The 21982-nt window shown below is 43.1% G+C and overlaps 1 protein-coding gene across 1 annotated transcript in view; it reads right to left on the bottom strand.

Annotated features, from left to right (window-relative positions):
- The window catches only part of TYR (tyrosinase), a 67203-nt gene extending 45451 nt beyond the window's left edge, over window positions 1–21752 (bottom strand). The window contains exons 1-2 of the mRNA XM_053304926.1: window positions 20934–21752; window positions 8334–8550 (exon numbers count right to left, since the gene is read on the bottom strand). Coding sequence (XP_053160901.1) covers window positions 8334–8550; window positions 20934–21752 — 1036 coding nt within the window. The remainder of the gene's footprint in view (window positions 1–8333; window positions 8551–20933) is intronic.
- Between the last annotated feature and the right edge of the window lie 230 nt (window positions 21753–21982).

The following is a 21982-nucleotide window of genomic DNA, read 5'->3' as shown; positions in this document are numbered from 1 at the left end:
TCCCAGATGTCTGCACCCAAATCTCTCTGTCCACCTTAATCCTCATGAATGGTCTCACGCACATGGGCACAAGAGGTACCAGAAGGAAGCCAAGAAGCATAGGAAGACTAGGTTTGGGAAGTTTGTAGGGATGTGCACAAAACTGGAAAACCCAGGTCAGTTGCAATTGAACTGGACTCGAGCTGATCCAGGTCCAGTCTGGTTTTGTGCACACTCAAACCGGTTCAAAACTGAGCCCAATTGGTTCAAACTGAGCCCAATTCAGGGGGATTTGGAGCTTTTCTGGTAAAGGGGAATCCGGTAAGGATTTGCCAGTAAAGGGGAAGGGGGGACCAGGGAGCTTAGTTATAGCAAGTTGGGGTGGGAAGGGTGATATTTTATACCTGATAGGTGCCACCACCGTTGGCTGCAGTAGCTTCTGGGGCCTCCACGCATGCAATGAGGTCAATAAAATGGGCTCCATGCATGCACAGCAGCCATTTGCATGACCACATAATTGCTCTGCACATGTGTAGCCATTTTATTGACCTCCACATGCCCAAACTCCACCCCAAGAAGGCCTGAACTGGGCCTGCCTGTTCTGGCCGGGGATGAGGTAGAGACCCCAGCACCACCCTCACCCACCCCGTAGGCTGCTGCAGCCACTGGCAGCACCTTTAAGGTTAAAAAAAAATCACTCCCCTCCTGCCCCAATTTGCTATAACTAAGCCCACTGCCCCCTCCTTTACCAGTACATTTTGAGCCAGTGTGAACCAAAATTCACCCGGTTCGACTCAACCCAAAGCCTCTCAAGCCAAAGAGCTCAAAGTCATCATCATCACCACCTCTACCACTCACACATCCACCACCACTACCACCATTATGCAGGCCTGAAGGGTGAAAATAACTCAGAGATTATCTTGCAGTCCCAGGAAGAAGAAGCTTGCACATCCCCATAAACCTGTGTGCTTGAGCCTGTAAGAAAAGTCCTACATTGCCCTTGGAAACACCAATAAGAAACATGCTGAGTGAATGGCAGCTGTGACATCACCAGCCAGTAAAGCCAATCAGTTCTCTTGCCCCAACACAAAGCTGCATGCTGACTGAATTCTGGTGTGGTTTTTTTTTCCTCCCTGTGGCTGTGGCAATGGTCTGCAGCAATGGCTGTAACCTTAGGAAAGACTACAAATCCCAGTAGCACCCATACCATTCTCTGGATTCTAGAGAAGATGGGGGGGGGGAATACATTTTAAAAGTCAAGCCATGGAAAGTAGCAGCTTGCATGGCAGAACAGAGGCTTTTCTCTGGCCTTTGCTGGGCCAAGTAAGTAGCATGAGGGGTAGGTGGGTGAGGTGAGTGCTGAAGTGAATCTTTGAGTGGCTGAAAGGTTCCAGTGCTCTCAAAATGGAGCTGAAGGGGGCTGCGGTGAGTGGTCCCTGAAACAAAGCAGGACTGAATCTTGTAGGCCTACTCTTTGCAGTCATATTTCCTTATACAATTGCAAAATCTCTGGTGGGACATCACACTAGCTGAATATGAAACATAAGAACAACATTAGTTGGTTTGCAAAACAGGCCGCCACGGTGGCTTATACACCTTGGTGTTTACATTGCAGTAAAGGGTGGGTTTTGATCCCAAGAAGACAAATCTTTTAAGAGGATCAGAAAACTGCAAGTTGAGGGTAATGGAAAGCTGGCATGAAAATGTGTCTCTTTCTCGGCTAAAATACAATTATTGCTTTGCCACAGTCTAAATCCCTGACTCTAAGGTACTGGGTTAAATCTGTTTTCCATTATCCTTTGCAAAGGTTGATGGTATAAACCCTATTAACTGCACAGCTATTTAAGTGCATGCATAGCCAGACGCATTCTTCTCAAAATGGCACATCTGGTGTGTGTGTGTTTGTGTGTGTGTAGTGTTGTGAATGCTTAAATATAAATTTTTAGAATTATGTTCAGTTTTAACAGTGTGTGTATTTCATTTGAAAGGTATCTTCTGATAGGATTATCTTAGCTCTAAAATGCATCATGATATTTTCTATGAAATAAATAGATGTGGCATCCAGTTTTGTTTGGGCTTTTGTGGGGGGGGGGTCATTGCCATGCCTGATGATACCGTTCCATCTTTTCAGCTCTAAGTCCTCACAACAGGAAGTTCCACCTCAATAAGGTATTTCCTGTTGTACTTCCTGACTAACATACTGTGCAATGTTACATCAGCCTAGTAACGTTGCATGCGTGCAGTTGCATATTTGCAATGTGCAAAAGTGGCAGCGGGGGGATGTAGAATGGGAGTTGCAGAAGAGTAAGCCCATTATTTCCAATGGGATTACTCTTGTACAATTCCCACTGCACAATTTTCACCTTTGAAAAAACATTACTAGTAATGTCTCTGTTTACTGGGTAAAGAGGCACCTTTCAAAGTAGTGAACGAATGAATAATTTTATTCAGTCTATTACCAGTTATAATACTTACATTCAAACTATGTTCCCAATACAGTACAACAAGCTGCCTTGCACTCTGCTCCTTGTTAGATAGGTAGCATCTCATTTTATAAGCAGCAGCACAAAATTTAGACACTGCAAACATTATATTTGCTTTTTTGATCTGCCGAGCATGTTACATAAAACAATTCTGAACGCCCTGGTAAAGATGACAACAAAGGAGTGATAAAAATACTCTGATTTCTTTGATATAATTTGCAGTTTAATAATATGTGTTCAGTTGCCTCAATTTCATAAGAGCCAGGGGGACTCCCACAGGGACAAGTTCTTTCTAAATATGGGATTTTCAGAAATTTTGCAAATAGCACTGCAGATGGTAAAGTGTTACACTGTGCCAGAGTAAAAGTCCTTCTATGACTAGAAACCTTTAAAGTAAAGAGGTATTCTGCCTGTTTGAAACCACAGTTGCATTTCCAAATTAATAGATTTGGGTAATAAACTTATATCCCTTTGATACTCAATATCTATTACACACTGTTTCAAAACCTCTCTGGGTAGATTGTAACCCAAGGAGAGTAAGGTCTCTGAAGAGAACCCATATAGTAGAAACTTTGTCTCTATTTGTCGATACCAAGTTAATTTAAAGGAATCTTCCAATGTCAAGGAAGTTAGCCCAACCGAAAACGCCTATGTTTTAACCAATAATTTATAACAGATAACAAAATTTTAGCTTCTATCTTCAATAGTCCAGCTTCCAGTCTTAGTACTACATTAGGAACATGTTTTGCCACTTGAAGAATTGTTCTTAAAAATTTAGTCTACAACACCTCTAAGGCAGAACATTTTGAATAAGGACCGAGCTGTAAACCATACAGATGTTGTGCCATTACCTTTGTTTCCAAAAGCTTAATTGCTAAAATAATAATAATAATAATAATAATAATAATAATAATAATAATAAATTGTGGCAGCACTTCTTTGGGCGGTCTGAGGTACATATTTCACATGAGTGTTCCATTTCCCAGAGGAGTGGAAAACTACCCCTAATTATTTCAAACATCTAACTTCCTCTATAAGGGCTCCATTCATCCTCCATTTGTGTGGGGTTTTGGGAGGGTCTCTTAGCAAAGACTACTACTTTGGTTTTTTTGTAATTTATCACTAGCTCTGAGCTCCATAGGGATAATACTCTCAGATCTCTTTTCAGCCCAGTTTGCATCCTGGAACATATTGCTATGTCGTCCAAATACGGGAGTTCATTTACAAAATTATTTGCAGGTTTTGGGGGGAGTGGAAATCCTGCCCCCTCAATTTTTCAAATAAGGAATTAGCATAGAAGTTGAACAGTGAGGAGGATACTGCCCTGTTTGACTCCTTTATCAAATAGATAATGGATTAGTAAGCTGTCCCTGTAAATTATAGTGGACTCTTAAGGACATGTTGTTATAGAATTTTCAAATGCGGGGGTGGGAGGAAGCTTCCCAGTTTCTCCAATAGTTTATTCCTGGAAATTGAATAAAAGGTGAATTTAAAATCTATAAATGCTACATAATATAATGTTTTTCAATGAAATGTCTGAGAACCAACCCATGATCCAAAGTAGATTTTCCATACGAAATCCAGCCTGCTCCACCATGATTAAGTTTTCACTCTCCACCCAAGCTTGCAGTTTCCAAAATAAAAGTCTAACATAGAGCTTGCTGATGATATTTAGGAGGTGAATGGGCTGATAATTCCTAGGGTCCTCTCTGTTGCCCTTCTTAAAGATGGGACACAAAGTGGTGATTCTTTTATATCTAGCAGGGCAAGAGCAATTGCCTCTGTTCAGCCCCAGCACAGCATCCTTCCTGTGGCTGTTGCTGGTGTCTAGTTTGTGTGTCTTTTTAAACTGTGAGCCTTTGGGGAACTGAGTACCTTATCATTATGATTGTATTTTTTTTCTATGTAAACTGCTTTTGGGGGGGTGGAGGGGAAGCAGTATACTGGTAGCCCTCGTTATCCATGATCTCATGGGTTGTGATTTTTTAAATCCCCAATTGGGTCTTAGAGACACAGTATCTTTATCCATGGATTTAAAAATAGGCAAAAATTCACCTGTCTGCAGTTCATGGGTGGCCAGAAATGACTTCTGATGTCATTTCTAACCGCCATTTTGCAGTCTGGAGCCATTTTGTGGCTCTTAAAAATATCCCCAACAATTTTTGCAAACATTCACACACACAAAAATGGGGGGGGGGGGCTTGCTGGAGAGCTGTTAACGAACCTAACCCCTACATTCCCATGAGGATAAAGTTTCATTATTTGTGGTTCCTGTATTCACACCTTTAGGTGAGAATGGAATCTCTGGAAATAACGAGGGCCACTTGTATTATGATTAATAATTAATTATTATTAATTATTAAATATTATTATTATTATTATTATTATTCTGATGCATGAAAGTGTCATTAAAAACATCTAACTTTGACTGCATTGTGCCCTATGTAAGGATCAAATCAGGCAAATTTTAACTGCTTTATAAACCATTTGATTTCAGTCGCAGGGGCGGAGCTGTAATAGGCAGCACAGGTCCCAAGAACCTATGCCACCCTGCCTCCAGGGCCGCCCAACTCATTTCTAGGTCCACTCTGCTTGCCCCTTCTCCTGTCCATGGGATCTCTGCACCACTCACCTCACCACTGCAGGCGCTTGTCAATCTCTGGGAAGCATGACTGGTCTTTTAGTAGCCATGAGGAGTGCTGGTCTTGTGATAGCAAGCATGAATTGTCCCCTTTCCTAAGCAGGGTTCTCCCTGGTTTGCATTTGAATGGGAGGCTGCATGTGTGAGCACTGTAAGATATTCCTCAGGGGATGGGGCCGCTTTGGGAAGAGCACCTGCCTGCTTGCATGCAGAAGGTTCCAAGTTCCCTCCCTGGCATTTCCAAATAGGACTGAGAGAGACTCCTGCCTGTAACCTTCGAGAAGCTCCTGCTAGTCTGTGTAGACAATACTGAGCTAGATGGACTAATGGCCCCACTCAGTATATGGCAGTTTCCTATGCTCCTATGTTCCTGTGGCAGCTGACTCAGCAATCTGTGGGTGGTCTGCCCTGCCCCATCCCCGCTGCTCAGCTGTGCCATGTCAAGCACTCAAATGGCCACTGCGCATGTGCAGAGGCCAGCTGAGCAGTGGGGGCAGGGCTACCTCCCTGCAGGCTGCTGGGTAAGGGAGCATGCTGCCCCCATGGGGAGCGGACTGCTCAGGGGAACCTGGGCCACCTGTGCCCTGCCTATTCCAGTGTTCAGTAGATTTAACTTTGTGCTTAGCTCCCTTCCATTAAAAGCGATGGTCCTTAAAGTGCTTAACTTTGCCTTGATTGTACTCTAAGAAAGAGAATTAAAGAAGTGTGTGGTTGTCAATTTCACAATCTATGAAGGAGCAAGCACGGTTATTTTATTTTATTGCTACAGCAGAGCCTACCATTTCCAGTGGGAGATGAATGGTAAACATCAATTGTGCAGCTGCATAACAAATGGTAACAGCCCCAGAAAGTGTAGATGTATTGCGGGATGCATTTTAAAAAAAAACAAAAATGTTACAAATCATGGGAAATAAATTGAAACAAAAGAGTGTTAATGACAGCTCTCCAATATAATGTAATAGGATGCAATTATACTCTAAGCCAACATGTTAAGGTGTTCATTGGGCAGAGATGTCATATTGGCAAAGATGCTCAATCAATATATGGTTTGAAGTAGTTGGCCAAAACCAGCATAAATGAGGTCTGGACAACTTTCAACCCACCAAGCCAGATGCAACCAACTAGTCATTGTTTGCTTTGCAGGCTCAAACAGCAGCAAACCAAACCAAAACAGGAAGTTTATCAGTACTCTAAAGAGTCATCATACAGGGCTATTGGTTGACATTCAACTTGTACAGGCCTGACATACATAACCTACACTGAGCTAAAAGTTCTTCACCAATTATTATTGGTCCGAGTGTGCAAGGGCAGAGTCACTATTGGCCTCGCGGCACCAGACTCCACCGCCTCGGACATCGGAAGCCAGCCCCCGCGTCTGACGTCGAACATGGGGGGCGGGGCCAGGGGGCTGTGGTGGCCGAATATGGGCCACTGCCAGCCTCCATTCACCACTGTGTGTGTGTGTGTGTGTGTGAGAGAGAGAGAGAGAGAGAGAGAGAGAGAGAGAGAGAGAGAGAGAGAGAGAGAGAGATCACCAAACTGCTTTCTTTTGCCTTTTTCACCAGGTATGCTCTTGGGAGTCCCAGCCATTGCTCGGACTCCCCATGATTTTTATTTTTAACCCACAGAGCTCCAGTCAGTGCAAGAAGCTATGCCATCACGCTGATTTGACTTCATGAGGAGGCCACATCCTCATGTGACCTCATCTCCAAATGAACCATGTGAGGCTATTTCCTGCCCTTAATCAAGAGTCTTGTGGGTAAAGAAACATGATGCCTGTGAGCAATTTGTGGGTAAAGAAATATGATGCCTGTCAGAGAACACAATCACCCCACATATGCTCACCTCACATTACTCCTGTGTTCACCTCTGCCTCCCAAACTACCAAAATGTTCCCAAACTTCACAGCCGATGCAAAGAATGGTGAAGCTGAGAGGGGAGTGTGGTGTTTTTGGTTAACTCATTCCTTGATCCAGGCCAGCTTTTTAATGGGGCTTTAGTTACTTGTATTCCAGTTCAGGAGTAGAGACGGGGCTAACAAACAGCCAGCAGCAAGAGCACGGAAAAGCAGTCTGCACTTACCTCTCTGTACATGCTATCTATTTCATTAAACTATTAATATTCCAGATTCCACAGTGCCTTGTCCTTGCATACCACATCTCTTTCCCTTGGATTCTACAGGGAGCATTTCAGCAACATGACCCATGATCCTTGGAAAATTCCATGACAACTCCACTCCCTATAACATGGCAGCTTCAGTGCTGGAACATACTATTATAATTATGAATTATCTATCTGTCTATCTGTCTATCTATCTATCTATCTATCTATCTATCTATCTATCTATCTATCTATCTATCGCCTGACTCTGAAGGCTCTAGGTGGTTCACAAAAAGTACATACAATAAAGGCAAAATAGAACAACCATTAAAACAACAGTTTAAAACAATTTTAAACATTCACATATTACTAAAAGCCAGGCTAATTTATATGTTCATCATATCATAATATTAGATTGTGAGCCTTTTGGGGACAGAGAACCATTCCATTTATTATTTATTTATATTTCTATGTAAACCACTTTGAGAACTTTGTTCATAAACAGCATATAAATATTCATAGTACAGTAGTAGTAATAGTAGTAGTCGTCGTCATGGTTGTAGTAGGAATATGCCACTTTTCAACATAAAAGGGCCACCAATTGGTTTACATAGCAGCAGCATTCTTGAGTTTCCATGATCACATCCACCTGAACAATATGCTGAATGCAGCTGGTATGTGAATCAGCCCTGGAACTTGAAGACCAGGATCTCCTATGGCCATGCAACTAGTTCCGCACACTCAAAGGGGCTTTGGTTTTGTGCTTCTCAAATGGCAGCCCTTCCCTGGTGCTGCATAGCAAATTATTTTTGAAAATGTGGGAACTTCCGAAACACATTAGAACACATTCACATTTGTGTTGGCATCTTCACATGTGAAATGTTGATCATCATCTCCCGCCCCCTTACACAGTGCAGTATAATGTTTCTATTACTGCAGGAGGAACCATGACACCAGTTATTTGGGCATTTATGTCCATGACATGAAGGCAGGGTGTTTTTGGCTTTACAGGCTTCCTTGTACAATCAAAACCAATTTTCTAGTTTGGAACCCTATCCTTGGTGAATGGGGGACAGGTGGAATAACATTTATAGACACACATGCCATAGTGGAAAGAAAAAAGGGTTTACCTTCCAAAGTGTTCCTGAAACTAAAGTTGGCCATTTTGTCCATGGTCCCAGACTCATACTGCACCAGACTTAAACAGAATTCAACCTCTGCTGAAGATGGTAGTCTAGGAGTCCTCCCTTTATCATGGTTCCCAGGATTTCGAAGTATGGGCCCTTCATTAGTGCCATTGCAGAGTTCTTGACGACTGTTGTATTCTTCTGATTGACTGCAAATTACCTATGAGATAGATGTACCATTGGCAACAGTGCATTTGGAGAGGAAGGCTAATTTTCATAGTCTGGTAATCTACATAAAAAGAGCCCAGATGTATCAGGCCCAAGGCCTATCTAGTCCAGCATCCTGTTTCCCACAGTGGCTCATGAGATGTCTCTGGGAAGTCCACAAGCAGAGATGAAGGCATGACTCCCTCTCCTGATGTCCCTCCCCTGCAACTGGTATTCAGAGGCATCCTGAGCCTGGAGGTAGCCTATAGCCATCAAAACTAGTAGCCACTGATAAACTTTTCCTTCATGAATGTGTCTAAGCCATCCAAGCAGTTGGCCATCACTACATCTCATAGTGAAGAATTCCATAGATTAATTATGTTCTGTGAAAGCACTCACTCTGATTTAGTTAAGGAGATCCACACATGTAAGCAAACTTCCATTTATGTGTCACTTACTGAATCAGGAACTGGAGGCATAAGCAAGGTGTGAATACAAATAAGAGTCAAACTAGATGTGATGTGGATGTTCCATGTTTAGAACTCTCAATGGCCCTATTCACGTTATGCTTAACACTTATATGTAGAACTCCTATTCTGATATTATTTTATACAAATTTACAGGTGTCTGTACATTTATACATGTTTTTTGTGAATGACATAACCTGTGTTCATTTTAAAAGTAAACCTCTATACAGATACCTCAAATGCAGGCTATATATATAAAAAGTGTACTGCTGTACCTGTGTTCAATATTAACATGTGAACAACTGTACCTGTGTACAGGTTTGTACCTATGTACACTGTACACTCATTCTTACTGTATTTACCTAAATCCAAGACTAGTTTTCCCCCAAGCTTTTTTATTTTAGAAATCAGGAGGCTGTCTTAAATTCATTTGAGTAAATGCAGGTATAACATATATTTAACCTCTACTTTTAAAGGGGGATGATCTTAAATTCAGAGTCATCGTCAGTTTGCATAAATACAGTAGAATCTATTTTGCAAGTTGCCTTGTGTCTTTTTGAGAATGATGAGGTAATTTCAAAAAATATATAAATTAAATACATACATATTTTCAGAGGAGAATGTTGTTGGCTATCAGAAAGGAAAGTACAGAATAAATCACATTACACTGGAACTGTGGCCACTGTAATTCAATATCCTTTCTCCATCACTGGCCATCATCAGATGCATCAGCAGAAGTGCAAAAACTTTAGGACAAGCAGATATGAGATAATCTGCTCTCATTAAAATGTCACCATAATCCCTGTCCAGCAGGAGGCTTTAACTCTGAAGCAGGAGAATTCTTAAGTCCTTTTGCAAAGTGCATCATTACACGGCTTGCCTCTGGATACATTTGTCCCCCATATGGATATCCAATCCCAGCTGGAATGTTACTGAGTTATTCATTTTAACTTCCCCATGTTAACACATTCAGTTTACTAGGCGGCCTACGCACATTCAGAAAATTTGGATTTGGATTTGGATCTGATCGGATCCAAATTTGACAATATTAGGTTCAGATTCTATGGGCTCTGGCAATATCAGATAACGGATCGGATTCAGAATTCAAATATGAATTCTGACTTAAATTCGGATTTTTGCCCATAGTGATCAATGGGGAAATAAAAAAGCACAAAAAAATTACCAGTTGCATCTAGCATATTCAAACTTGCCACACTTGTGGGGAAGGAGGTCAGGGCTGGCTGTAGTGAATTTGAAGAGAACTATTTTAAAAATTGCTCTCAATGGTTCAATCTGGCTTGTTTCAAGCCAGAACTTTACAAAGCACTTTGAAACTGAAGACACTTCTGGGAGAATCATCCCACCAGCATGTGGAGGAATCTGCCCTTTGCCTTCATGAAAAGGGGTAACAGCATACCCCCTTATTTTTCCAGAATGGATGTGACATGCAGTTATGAAATGACCTGAAGTCCACATTGGCAGGACTCTTTGAATCCCCCCCGCCCAGGCTATGTGAATATCCTGATTTTTGGTGAATTTTTGAAATTCTTCTTTTAAAATGGTGAAATCTGGCTTGTTTCAAGCCAGAATTATATAAAAGGTTCTGGATCTGAAGCCCCTCCTTGGACCATCACTCCACCCCCCCCCCATGTGGAGGAAAAAGACATTCCTTTGACTTGGGGGGTGCAATTTTGGATAAAATCTGTATTTTCAGTTTTGAATCTGCACAGGCCTATTCACTACACAAAAAATAAAAGGATATTTCCCTTAATCCTTTTGGAAATTTGTTGCTCTTTGGTTCCAGTAAGGATCCTCCTTGTACTTGTTTTAACTTTCTATCCCAGCACATGCTTATCTTTTAAAGGACTGTGTGAATATTGTAAAGCAGTCATTCTGCAAAAGCAGTCCTTCAGAATTGTCTGACCTACAGAGCAAGGATGCAGCAGGGAAGTGGGAATTTCGAATGCCCTCCCATTCCCCAGGAAGTCCTCTATTACTCCCCCCCATATGTCCTTGAGGGTTGGGCAGCCCTTGGGGACATATTTTCAGGTGGTACAGAGGGCTTCCTGAGGAAGAGGAGGGTGTCCAAAATCCCCACTTCCCACTGCACTGGTGCAGTTAGTTGGGAAGTTCTGTTAGGCTGCTCTCTTGCTGCACTGTTGCATCCTTGCTTTGGTTGTCACCACTATCTTTAGATTTCTTACTGTATTTCAGGAAAAATAATGGGAACAGAAGGACTCTGTTTGTTCTCCCATTACACATTGCATAGATTCAGAATAATTCCTGCTTCTCTGTCAGAATTATTGCAGAAAAGAAAGTAAAAATGTGGTCTGTGCTTCATGTTGGTATGACAACAGTATTTCTCCTTGGCACATCTCTGAATCTCCTAACGAACACCCACCCACCTCTGAATCTCTTCTAGCCTTTCTGTAGCAGTACTTACATATTTTCCCCAGTACATAGTCCCCCGCATTCATACGAGTGAGTATTGGAGCTAGGGTTGATCACATGGGTCTTTCCCACACAGTCAACCCCCCTCCCCGTGGAGATTTTATTAATACAATTTTATTTGAACTCAAGTCTCCTTGGCCCTAGTACAAGTCTCTAACCACTCCACCATGCTGCCTCTTACTATCGTATATATTTTTCCATGTGAACCACTTTGTGAGCTTCTTTGGTTAAAATGTGGTATATAAATATTTGTAACAACAACCGTAGCAAGAGTTTCAAAAAGTCTTGTATCTGGCCAGGGCAAGAGGGCAGGACTTGGAGGTCTCCAGAGGGCAGGACTTGAGGCAGGTCACAGAGCCAAATGTGGAACTGGATGTGAGAACGATCCCCACAACAGCCATGTCCCTTTGCCGCCACCACCCCAACCTGCTTGATCTCTGATGGGAGACTTTATGGAGCAACCAAACATATACGTCCTGAAGTTTGACATGTAGCAGTGAATGAAATGGGATGTTAGGACTGAATTCTAAAAGAATCCAGCTTTATATTCTCTCCGCCCTTAAATGGCAATTTGACCAAATTTCTGACTTATATGCAATAAATTCAGGCAATTGAACCATAGCTGGAGAAAAATCTGTTTGGGCAAATTTTCTGGTCAGCAGAAAACCCAAGGCCTATCAGAAAACTCAGGGAGGAGGGCCTACTTGCTCTTCCCGCTTACTGGACAAAGAGGCACCTTTATTTTTAGCATTAGCAGATAAATTATATTCTCTCTCTCTCTATATATATATATATATTTATATTCATATTTATATTTATATATTCGGTTCAAATTTGCATCGAATTGCAAAAAAACCCATGGTCCTAGTAAACAGTGGCCTCAGGGATGTCCAAACTGATTGGGATCATGTGGGAGGTGATGGATTTAACCATTTTCCCCTGCTGTGGTCCAAACAATGTGTTTAACGAGTCTAGTTTGGCCGTCAGGTGGCAAATTCGGTGCTGCATTAGTCAGTTGTTGAATATATCATTATATTTTTAACCATGCAAATGGGCGATTCACATTTTCTGTCTCAGGTGCTAAAACATCTTGGACCAGCCAGTAACATATCACTCCAGGCCCGTAACTAGAACAGTTATCACAACTGTTTTAAATTGACTTCAGGAAAAGGGGAAAATGCAAGCTGTTTCTCACAGCTTTGATGGCACGAGCAGGAAAATCAGTCAGGAGTACCTGTGAAGATTGTAAACATGAGAGGAATGTGGCTTGCAAATTCATTTGGCGAAGGAGCAACAGCAGTTGGCTGAGGGGAAATAAAAGGTTGTGGAGGGGGAGAAAGAAGTCAGCATTTCAGCCTGCATTCACAGTTATCCCTGTTGCCATGGCAACTTCTCAACGGTATGTTCTTCTTTCTTTAGAAGAGGGGACGCCAAGTCAGAAATAGGCACTTTACATTTCCTCCCGCCCTGCAACAAATCTACAACAACTCTTAAGTGTCCCCCAAGTTTCTTTTGTGTAATTGTTGCTATTTTATTACAGTTAGATTTTCTCCAACTGCAGGCTTTGGGCCCCTCATTCCCTGGCAAAATAGCGGCTTTGAAAAACACTTTTGCTTTATTTGCCAACTCAATTTTCACCACAGTCTGAAAAGCCTTCATTCTTCTGCATTCATCCTTTATTCGTTTTCTTGTTTGCCTGACAGTGCTCTGGCATGCAGTACAGTAGAGCTGGGGCTCCTTTGACACCAAGGAGAGCCTGTTTCTTTTTCAATTTTGTAAGGCTCATCTTGTTTAACTTGTGTGAATCCAAGACATCACATTACTTTTTGGTATGCATCAGTCTTGATGCAATTTATCCAATTTAGCCTGTGTCATGTAGGTTAGTTTGGGATCAGGAACAGCCCATACACTAGGCATACCAAATGGCTGCCTAGGGCACCAATTCTTAGGGGGTGCATAAACAGTGCCAGAATATAACACTGCCAGTCAGTATTCCGTCTAGGGCAGGGATTCTCAGTGTTGGGTTCCTAAATGTTATTGTTATCAACTCCCATAATCCCCAGCCCCATTGACCTTTGGTTGGGGGTTCTTTTGGACTCATTCCTCCTGCTTGAACAGCAGGTGGCGTCTGCGGCCAGAAGTGCTTTTCCCAGCTTCATCTGGTTCCCCAATTACGCCCTTACCTTGTTCGGCAGGCATTAATGACAGTGACTCATGCCCTTGTATCTCCCGCTTAGATTATTGTAACACGCTTTATCTAGGGTTACCTTTGAAGACGATCCGGAAGCTACAACAGGTCCAGAATGCAGCGGCTCACCTACTCATGGGTGCCAGAAAATATGACAGGATAACACCTCTCCTGCAGTCACTGTACTGGTTACCCATTCGCTTCCAAATTCAATTTAAATTCCTGATTTTTACCTTCAAAGCCTTGTAGGGCTTGGTGCCTGTTTACCTACAGAATTGCCTCTCCCACCCAGTTACATCCCGTCCAGTTAGATAATCTCAGATAGTCCTTTTATCAGTCCCTGATTTTCGAGAGGTTTGGAGTTCTAGGTCCCACGAAAGGGCCTTTTCAGTTGCTGCCCCACTTCTTTGGAACTCGCTTCCCCTTCAGATTCATCTAGCCCCTTTTCCCTAGGGGGAAAGCAGTTGTTGCTATTCTCTTCCAGGTTTGGTTTGTCATGTTTTACCTGCGATGCAGATATGATGAGAAGTTGAAAACTAGGAAACTAATTACTAACAAAGCATTTTTAAAAAATCCATAGGAGTGCAATTCCTTCTGAATAAGGACATACCAAAATTTTAGATTTCCGGATTTTTTGCATTCTTTCAAACCAAATAATCCTAAAATTATTAAAATACCCAGCACAAATCATTAAATGTATTTATGATGGAAACATTTAATAGTATCATTTAATAAATAATAGTATCATTTAATAGTGATTTTAAGATAATCTTATTATTTAATGGACTGAGATGTTTCTTTGGGAAATTTGAGATCTTTTACCATGCAGGATTTCAAATTCACATGGGTCTTTATTTGACTTGTTTTTGCTTATTTCAATAGTAATTTTGTTGCCTTGTTATTATTAAATGTTTTTAGATTTAAGAGAATATCTTCTTCACCTTGAACCCCACTGCACGTTGAGATAATCTGGAGAAGTTCATCTACGGTTGCTACCACCTTATCTGGTTGCTGATCAAAGACAAGCCTTCTCCGGTGTGGCTTTTGAATGTGCTCCCTGTTGAAATAAGAACCTCCCCATCTCTGTCAACTTTTAAAAAGGCACTGAAGACATTTGTTAACTCAGGCTCTTCATTAGATGTGTAGTTTTTAATACTTCTAATGTTGGGTTTAAAATTATTTTACTGTTAATGATTTTAATGTTTATATTATTTTAATTGTAAACTGCCCAAAGATGCAAGTTTTGGGTGGCATAGAAATATGTTAAACAAACAAACAAACAAACAAATAGTTGTGTTGGGTATTTTAATATTGGTGTGGGGTGTGTGTGTTTGGTTTGGTTGTTATTGTTAGAACCCTGTAGTTGCATTCTCAGACATTCCCATTTAGGCTAGCATCTAATGGCATAAGAAAGCCAATCACAATGTATTTTTTTAGTTTAGAAATGGTGCTATTTGTTTGTTTGTTTGTCAAATTGTATACTGTCTCAAACTGTTGTCTCTGGGCTGTTAACAATAACATAAAACAAGGTAAAACATACAAAAAATCTTAAAACAATTTAGGCAATCTAAAAATCAAAAACAGGTTAAAACAAAGATTTAAAAAGCTGAAAGAGCTTGGGTGAAGAGGTAGGTTTTCAAGTGCTTTTTAAAAATTGTCAGAGATGGGGAGGATCGTATTTCAGTAGCGAGTGCATTCCACAGTCTTGGGGCAGCAACCAAGAAGGCCCATGCTCCAACTGGTGGCAAGTGGAGAAGGACCTCTCCAGACGACCTCAGTGGGAGGTTGGGCTCATAATGAAGAGGATGTTCTCTTAAATACCCAGGACCTAAGCCATTTAGGGCTTTATAGATTATAACCAGCACTTTGTATTTTGCCTGGAAACCTATTGGAATCCAGTGAAGTTCTATCAACAAAGTGATGATGTGGTCTCTCCAAGATGACCCAGAGACCAATCTGGCTGCTGCATTCTGAACCAACTGAAGTTTCCAGGCTACATACAAAGGCAGCCTCACATAGAGCACATTGCAGAAGTCAAGTCTGGAGGTCACCAACAGATGTACCACTGTTTTGAGGTTGTTCATCTCAAGAAACGGGCGCAGCTGGTGTATCAGCCGAAGCTGATAAAAAGCCCCTCTGGCCACCGCCTCAACCTGAGATACCAGGGAGAGGTGTGGATCCAGAAGCACTCCTAGACTGTGTACCTGTTCCTTTTGGGGAAGTGTGACCCCATCAAGAATAGGCAGATCAAAATTTTCTCTGGAGTTCTGACCCCACACAATAAGTACCTCCGTCTTATCTGGATTCAGTCTCAGTTTATTCTCCCTCATCCAGCCCATTACTGCTTCCAGGCAGGCATTTAGGGAAGTTATGCCATCTCCTGGTGATGTTAACATGGAAAAATAGATCTGGGTGTCATCAGCATACTGATAGAACCTGCACCAAATCGCCTGATGATCTCTCCAGCAGTTTCATGTAGATGTTAAAAAGCATTGGAGACAGTATGGAGCCCTGAGGGACGCCACACATAAGCTCAGATTTCGAAGAGCAACAGCCTCCAATTGACACAATTGGGAATCTGTCTGAGAGGTAGGAGCGGAAACACTGTAAGACAGTGCCTCCCACCCCTAACAACCAAGGCTTTCTCCACCCCATAGCCCACCTGAAAGCCAGTTTGAAATAGGTCTAGATAATCAGTTTCCTCCAAGACCATCTGGAGCTGAGAGGCCACCACCTTCTCAATTACCTTGCCCAGCTATGGGAGGTTGGAGACAGGCCTATAGTTGCTCAACTCTGAGGGATCTAATGCAGGCTTCTTTAGAATAGCACTAACGATTGCCTCCTTAAGACAATGAGGCATCCTGCCGTCCCTCAGAGAAGCACTTATGATTTCTACCAGGCCTACCAACAGCCTCCCTGCTAGATAGAACAAGCCATGTCGGACAAGGGTCAAGAGAACAAGTGGCAGGCCGCATCACTCCAAACAGCTTGTCCACATGCTCAGGGAACACAAACTGAAACTGATCCACCCGATCCATATAAGAGGAGTTGCTCGACACTTCCAATTCAGACACCACAATAATTGCGGAGACTCCATCTAAGTTGGCCCAAATACAAGAGAGTTTGCCTGCAAAGAACTCATTAAAAACATTGCAGTGGGTAACTGATGGCTCCAAGTTCTGATTCAAGGAAGGGGTGGTCATATACTATCCCCCTCACAACCCTGAACATCCCTGATGGATGTGAGTTAACAGATGCAATACGGGTAGAAAAGAACCGCTTCTTTGTCACATGTATTGCCTGAGCATAGATCTTTAAATGTGCTCTATGTCGTAATCCGTCAGATTCGAGTCGAGTCTCTACTTGCGCTCTAGTTGCCTACCTTGCCACTTCTGCCCCCATAGTTCTTCTGTTTACCAAGGGGCCAATTTTGAAGCGGGTCGGAGGGGACGCTTAGGAGCAATCTTGTCTACTGCCCTGATGAGCTTCCTGTTCCAGTTGATGGCATCAACAGGATCACTGGCAGAACCAACAGTAAATCCCTTCAAGGCTTTTTGGAATCCTCTTTAGGATCCTCCAATAACCTCTTTGGATGGACCATTCTAATAGGCCCCTCACCCCTGCAGAGGTAGGAAGTGGTTGTAAGCCTAACCTTAACCAGATGGTGGTCTGTCCATGACAAAGGGGAAATCACAGGAGTCCCCACCCATGGAACACCACCCTGATCAGAGTAAAAGACCAAATCAAGTGTGTGGCCTGCAACATGTGTTGGTTCAGAGACCACCTGGGATAGGCCCATTGTTGTCATGGCTACTATGAACTCTTGAGCTGTCCCTGACAAGTTTGTCTTGAAGTGAACCTTGAAGCCCCCCAGCACCAGAAGTCTGGGAGACTCCAACGCAAGTTCCACAACCAAGTCCATGAGCTCAGTAAGGGATTCTGTTGGGCAGCAGGGCGATCCGTACACTAACAGAAGTCCCAGTCTACCCCTGGCCCCCAAACTTAAGTATACACATTCAATATGATCAGATACCCCAATGGGGACCCTGGTAAGGGAGATGTTATCCTTATAGACCACAGCCACTCCACCTCCCCGCCCACGTCCTCTCTCCTGCTCCTCTACAGAATACCCTGTAGGGAGAAACTGGGGCCAGACTGGCCCTCCCACTAGCCTCCCCCAACCTAGTCTCCGTGATGCACACCAGATCGGCCCCTTCATCCACAATAAAATCATGGATGAGTTCAGGTTTATTCTGGCATTACAAAGGAGCAAGGCGAGGCTATGTGGGTTGTTGGCAGCGCTCCCTGAGGTCAAAGAGCTGGCAGAACAGCCACAGGGGAAGACGGCTATTAAATTTCTGACTTTGCTTCCCCTGGACCGGCCACTAGCCTCCCCTAGCCTGTCTTAATGAGCTTTTTATTCCAGTGTTTTTATTTGTTTTTGCTTTGGCCTAAGGCTTCAGGACTTAAAACAAAGTACTTTGTGAAGCACCACTATATTTCTAGCATACGGGTAACTCATGGCTATCTTTCTTAATGAGATCCAGAACTGTCTCTGGTAATAAACAATGCTAACTGAACAGCTAGTTCTCCTGGGCATACTTGAGATCTTTTCTTTTATGTGAAGGTATATGTTTAATTGATTCATTCCCAAAATATTGGCTCTAGGGGGAAAATCTTTCTTCCTTTATTCTTTGCAGAAAGAAGCTCCCAGTGCTATGCTTATGTTGCCCCTGTTTGATCATTCAACACTCTTAGTTTGATGTCTCTATTCAGCATAAGCATTAGAGATGTGCATGAAGTGAATTTTTGGATTCATTTAGAATCCAAATTGAATTCCAAAACTGTATTTTGAATTTGAACCAAATAAGAATCTGGTCTGAAAGTTCAATTCAAATCTGAATCAAATTCAAATCAATTTGACCCTGTTTTGGTGCCCTTTTAAACCAATCATGGGGCCTGAATGATTTATAAAAGGTGCCAAGCAACTCTTGAATTGAATTCAAATCAAATTTCAAAAATTTGAATTCCATTCAAATCAGATTGTCCTTTTGAGGGGTGATTCAATTTGAATTCAAATCACTTGAATCACCCAGATTTGAGCTGAATTGATTAGCAATAGCAATAGCAATAGCAATAGCACTTACATTTATATACCGCTCTATAGCTGGAAGCTCTCTAAGCGGTTTACAATGATTTAGCATATTGCCCCCCAACATTCTGGGTACTCATTTTACCGACCTCGGAAGGATGGAAGGCTGAGTCAACCTTGAGCCCCTGGTCAGGATCGAACTTGTAACCTTCTGGTTACAGGGTGGCAGTTTTACCACTGCGCCACCAGGGGCTTTTTAAAATTTGAATAAATTTGCACATCCCTAATAAACATTTTGACATACAAGCAGCCCAAGAATGTATCTTTCATAGTAAGTCCCACGGGTTTTAATGGCTCCTACTTCCAGGTAAGTGTGTTTAGGATCATAGCCTTACTTTGGTTATCCTGAATTTCCAGAAAATATTCTCAAGACCCAGCCAAATGGAGAGATGTGAGACCTTACATAGGAAGCTGCCTTTTACTAAACCAGACCACTGCTCTATCTTTGTCTGTGCTGACTGGCAGTGGTTCTCCAGGGTTGCAGATGGATATTTCCCAGCCATACCTGGAGATGGAACCTGAGACCTTCTGCAGGCAAAGCATATGCTCTACCACACATATCTACCATATGCTACACACGACCATTATTTCAGGATTCTAAGGCCTGGTCTACCCATGCAGTACAATCAGATGGTAGAATCCAGAGGGGGTAGCATGAACTGAGCCAGAATCCTGAGGGAGTATAATGAACTCTACCACTTCAAACTGCAAAGGCATGTGCCACTTTGACTCTTCTCCCATTATATGGGAACATGGGCAGCTGCCTTATACTGAGTCACACCATTGGTCCATCTAGCTCAGTATTGTCTGAACAGACTGGCAGCGGCTTCTCCAAGGCTGCAGGCAGGAGTCTCTCTTAGCCCAAATTGGAGATGCCAGCAGGGGAACTTGGAACCTTCTGCATGCAAGCATGCAAGTGCTCTTCCTAGAGTGGCCCCATCCCCTAAGGGGAATATCTTACAGTGTGCACACATGTAATCTCCCATTCAAATGCAAATCAGGGTGGATCCTGTTTAACAAAGGGGACAATTCATGCTTACTACCACATTCTGCATACATACAGGAGCTATAACATAAGGGGGAAATGATCTGTCCTGCCCATTCCCTGCTGTGTTAGTTTATACTTCCCGGGGATCATTCCAAAACATTATCCCCCACTGAGATCTGAAATGCCTTCTACACTTCAGAACTTTAGTTCATTCCACTTTATGTGGAATGACCAGGCTTTAGAGCCCACACAGATGTCCATCTTATGAAACATTCTACTAGACACCTGTCCTAATTCTAAGACCAGGGATGCACAGCTTTAGCCCTCCAGCTGTTGTTGAACTACAATTCCCATCATCCCCAGTTACAGTGGCCTATTGTCAGAGATTATGGGAGATGTAGGCCAGTGCTGGTGTGTGTTTCAATTAAAGTTGCACACCAGTGCACTTGTGCAAATGCCAAAATTGCACAAGGGAGTTGCCTGACCACTTAGCCCTTATTTCCAATGGCTGTGCAAACACACCCAACTCCCTTGTGCATTTTTGGCCTATTCACAAGTGCACAAATGCACTTATGTGCAGCTTACATTTGGAATATGCAGCAGTGCCTGTGCTGTGAAACATGTCTGCATGACGCTGCACGCTAATGTGAGCTACTGCAAACTTTTAACCACAGTCTGAAAGTGAGGGATAAATATGTTAAATAGAACAAAGCTCAATATTGTCAAACTCTGCCTGTTTACCTACAACAGCAAATATGCAGGCATTTGGAATAAAAATAAAAAGATAGAGATATCAAGAGCACCCCTACCCAAAAGCGGACTTGAAACGAATTGGAGGCATTATTTCATATAACTTTGTAGAAACAGAATTGCTTCCTCCTCCATGCCACAAGAACAGAGCCCTGCTGGATCAGACCAAAGGTCCCTCTAATCCAGCATCTTGCTTCTCACAGTGACCAGCCTGATGCCTTTGAGAAGCTCAGATGCAGGGCTTCAAGGCTATACTTTTCTCCTGCTGTTACTCCCTAGTAACTGGTATTCAGTGGCACACTGCCTCTGAACATGGAGGTTCTATACAATCATCATGCGTCATGACTAATAGCCAATGAATGCAAACCTCATCACCTGCCACACACTTGCCTATGCCTACCTGCCATGAGGAGAAGAAAGAGGCAGGGCTGAGTATGTTAGGATTGGTGGGGTGCCTGCCTCCCATATATTCATCTGTACATATGTCACAGCCTTCAGCGTCCCGCCAGTCCCAGTAGGGGATTGTGAAATTCTCATTTCCAGTGAGCTTCTGGATCTCATGTTCCCACATGAGCAAGAAGAGACGATGCCAAGGGAGAAAGCCTGGTGCCTCATGGGCAAAGTCAATATCCCGCCAGACATTTGTGCCTCCAAGGAGTGTGTCCCGAGAGACGTAATAGTGCATCCAGACAAAGAGGTCATATACATTGATGTCCCGGAACATGGGAGAGGAGCCATTGTTCATCTGGGCATAGGTTCCAGTGGCGATGACAAAGTCTCGGCTAGTAGTGTGCTTTGCCAAATTGAGGTAGGCAAGGAACTGATATTTCTCTTTGGCACTTATCCGGAAGATGTCTCTTCTCACCCGCAGCTTCCTTTCGGTGCAGTTGGGGCCCGCAAAGTTGAATTTGCAATCAGCACAGTTGAACCCCATGAAGTTGCCTGAGCACTGGCACGTCCGGTTATAGAAGACAGAAGGCCAATCTTCCCTGTCATCCACGCCGGAGAAGGGGAACTGAGGACCAAGCGGGGCATCTGAAAGAAGGATCTCCCTGCAGGACCCCCGGCCCGAAAGCTCCCCACAGGGGGAACCATCTCCAGGCCAAAGAGGACAGCATTCCTTTCGCAATAGGCTGTCTGCGTTGGCACAGGCCCGAGGGAACTGGCTGGAGCCAAGGGGGAGAAAGTTTAGGAGGACCCCTATGGCAAGAAGAAACATCCTCTTGGAGCAGCTGGGAGGCCACGACACAATAGTTCCAGCAGCCATCCGTGAAGAAGATGTGATCCTTATCACAGCCCTGAGAAAGAAAGAGTTTCCCTTCCTCCAGCGGGAAAGTCTCCCCTACATCCTTCTCTCCTGTACATCATTTGGTTTTGCTGCCACTTCCCACCCCTCCTTACACACACACACACACACACACACACACACACACACACACACACACACAC

The sequence above is a fragment of the Hemicordylus capensis genome, chromosome 3 (assembly GCF_027244095.1).
Source record: "Hemicordylus capensis ecotype Gifberg chromosome 3, rHemCap1.1.pri, whole genome shotgun sequence".
In the NCBI taxonomy this organism is placed as follows: Eukaryota; Metazoa; Chordata; class Lepidosauria; order Squamata; family Cordylidae; genus Hemicordylus; species Hemicordylus capensis.
Note: the sequence above shows the minus strand (reverse complement) of the source record. Positions and strands in the feature narration are given on the sequence as shown.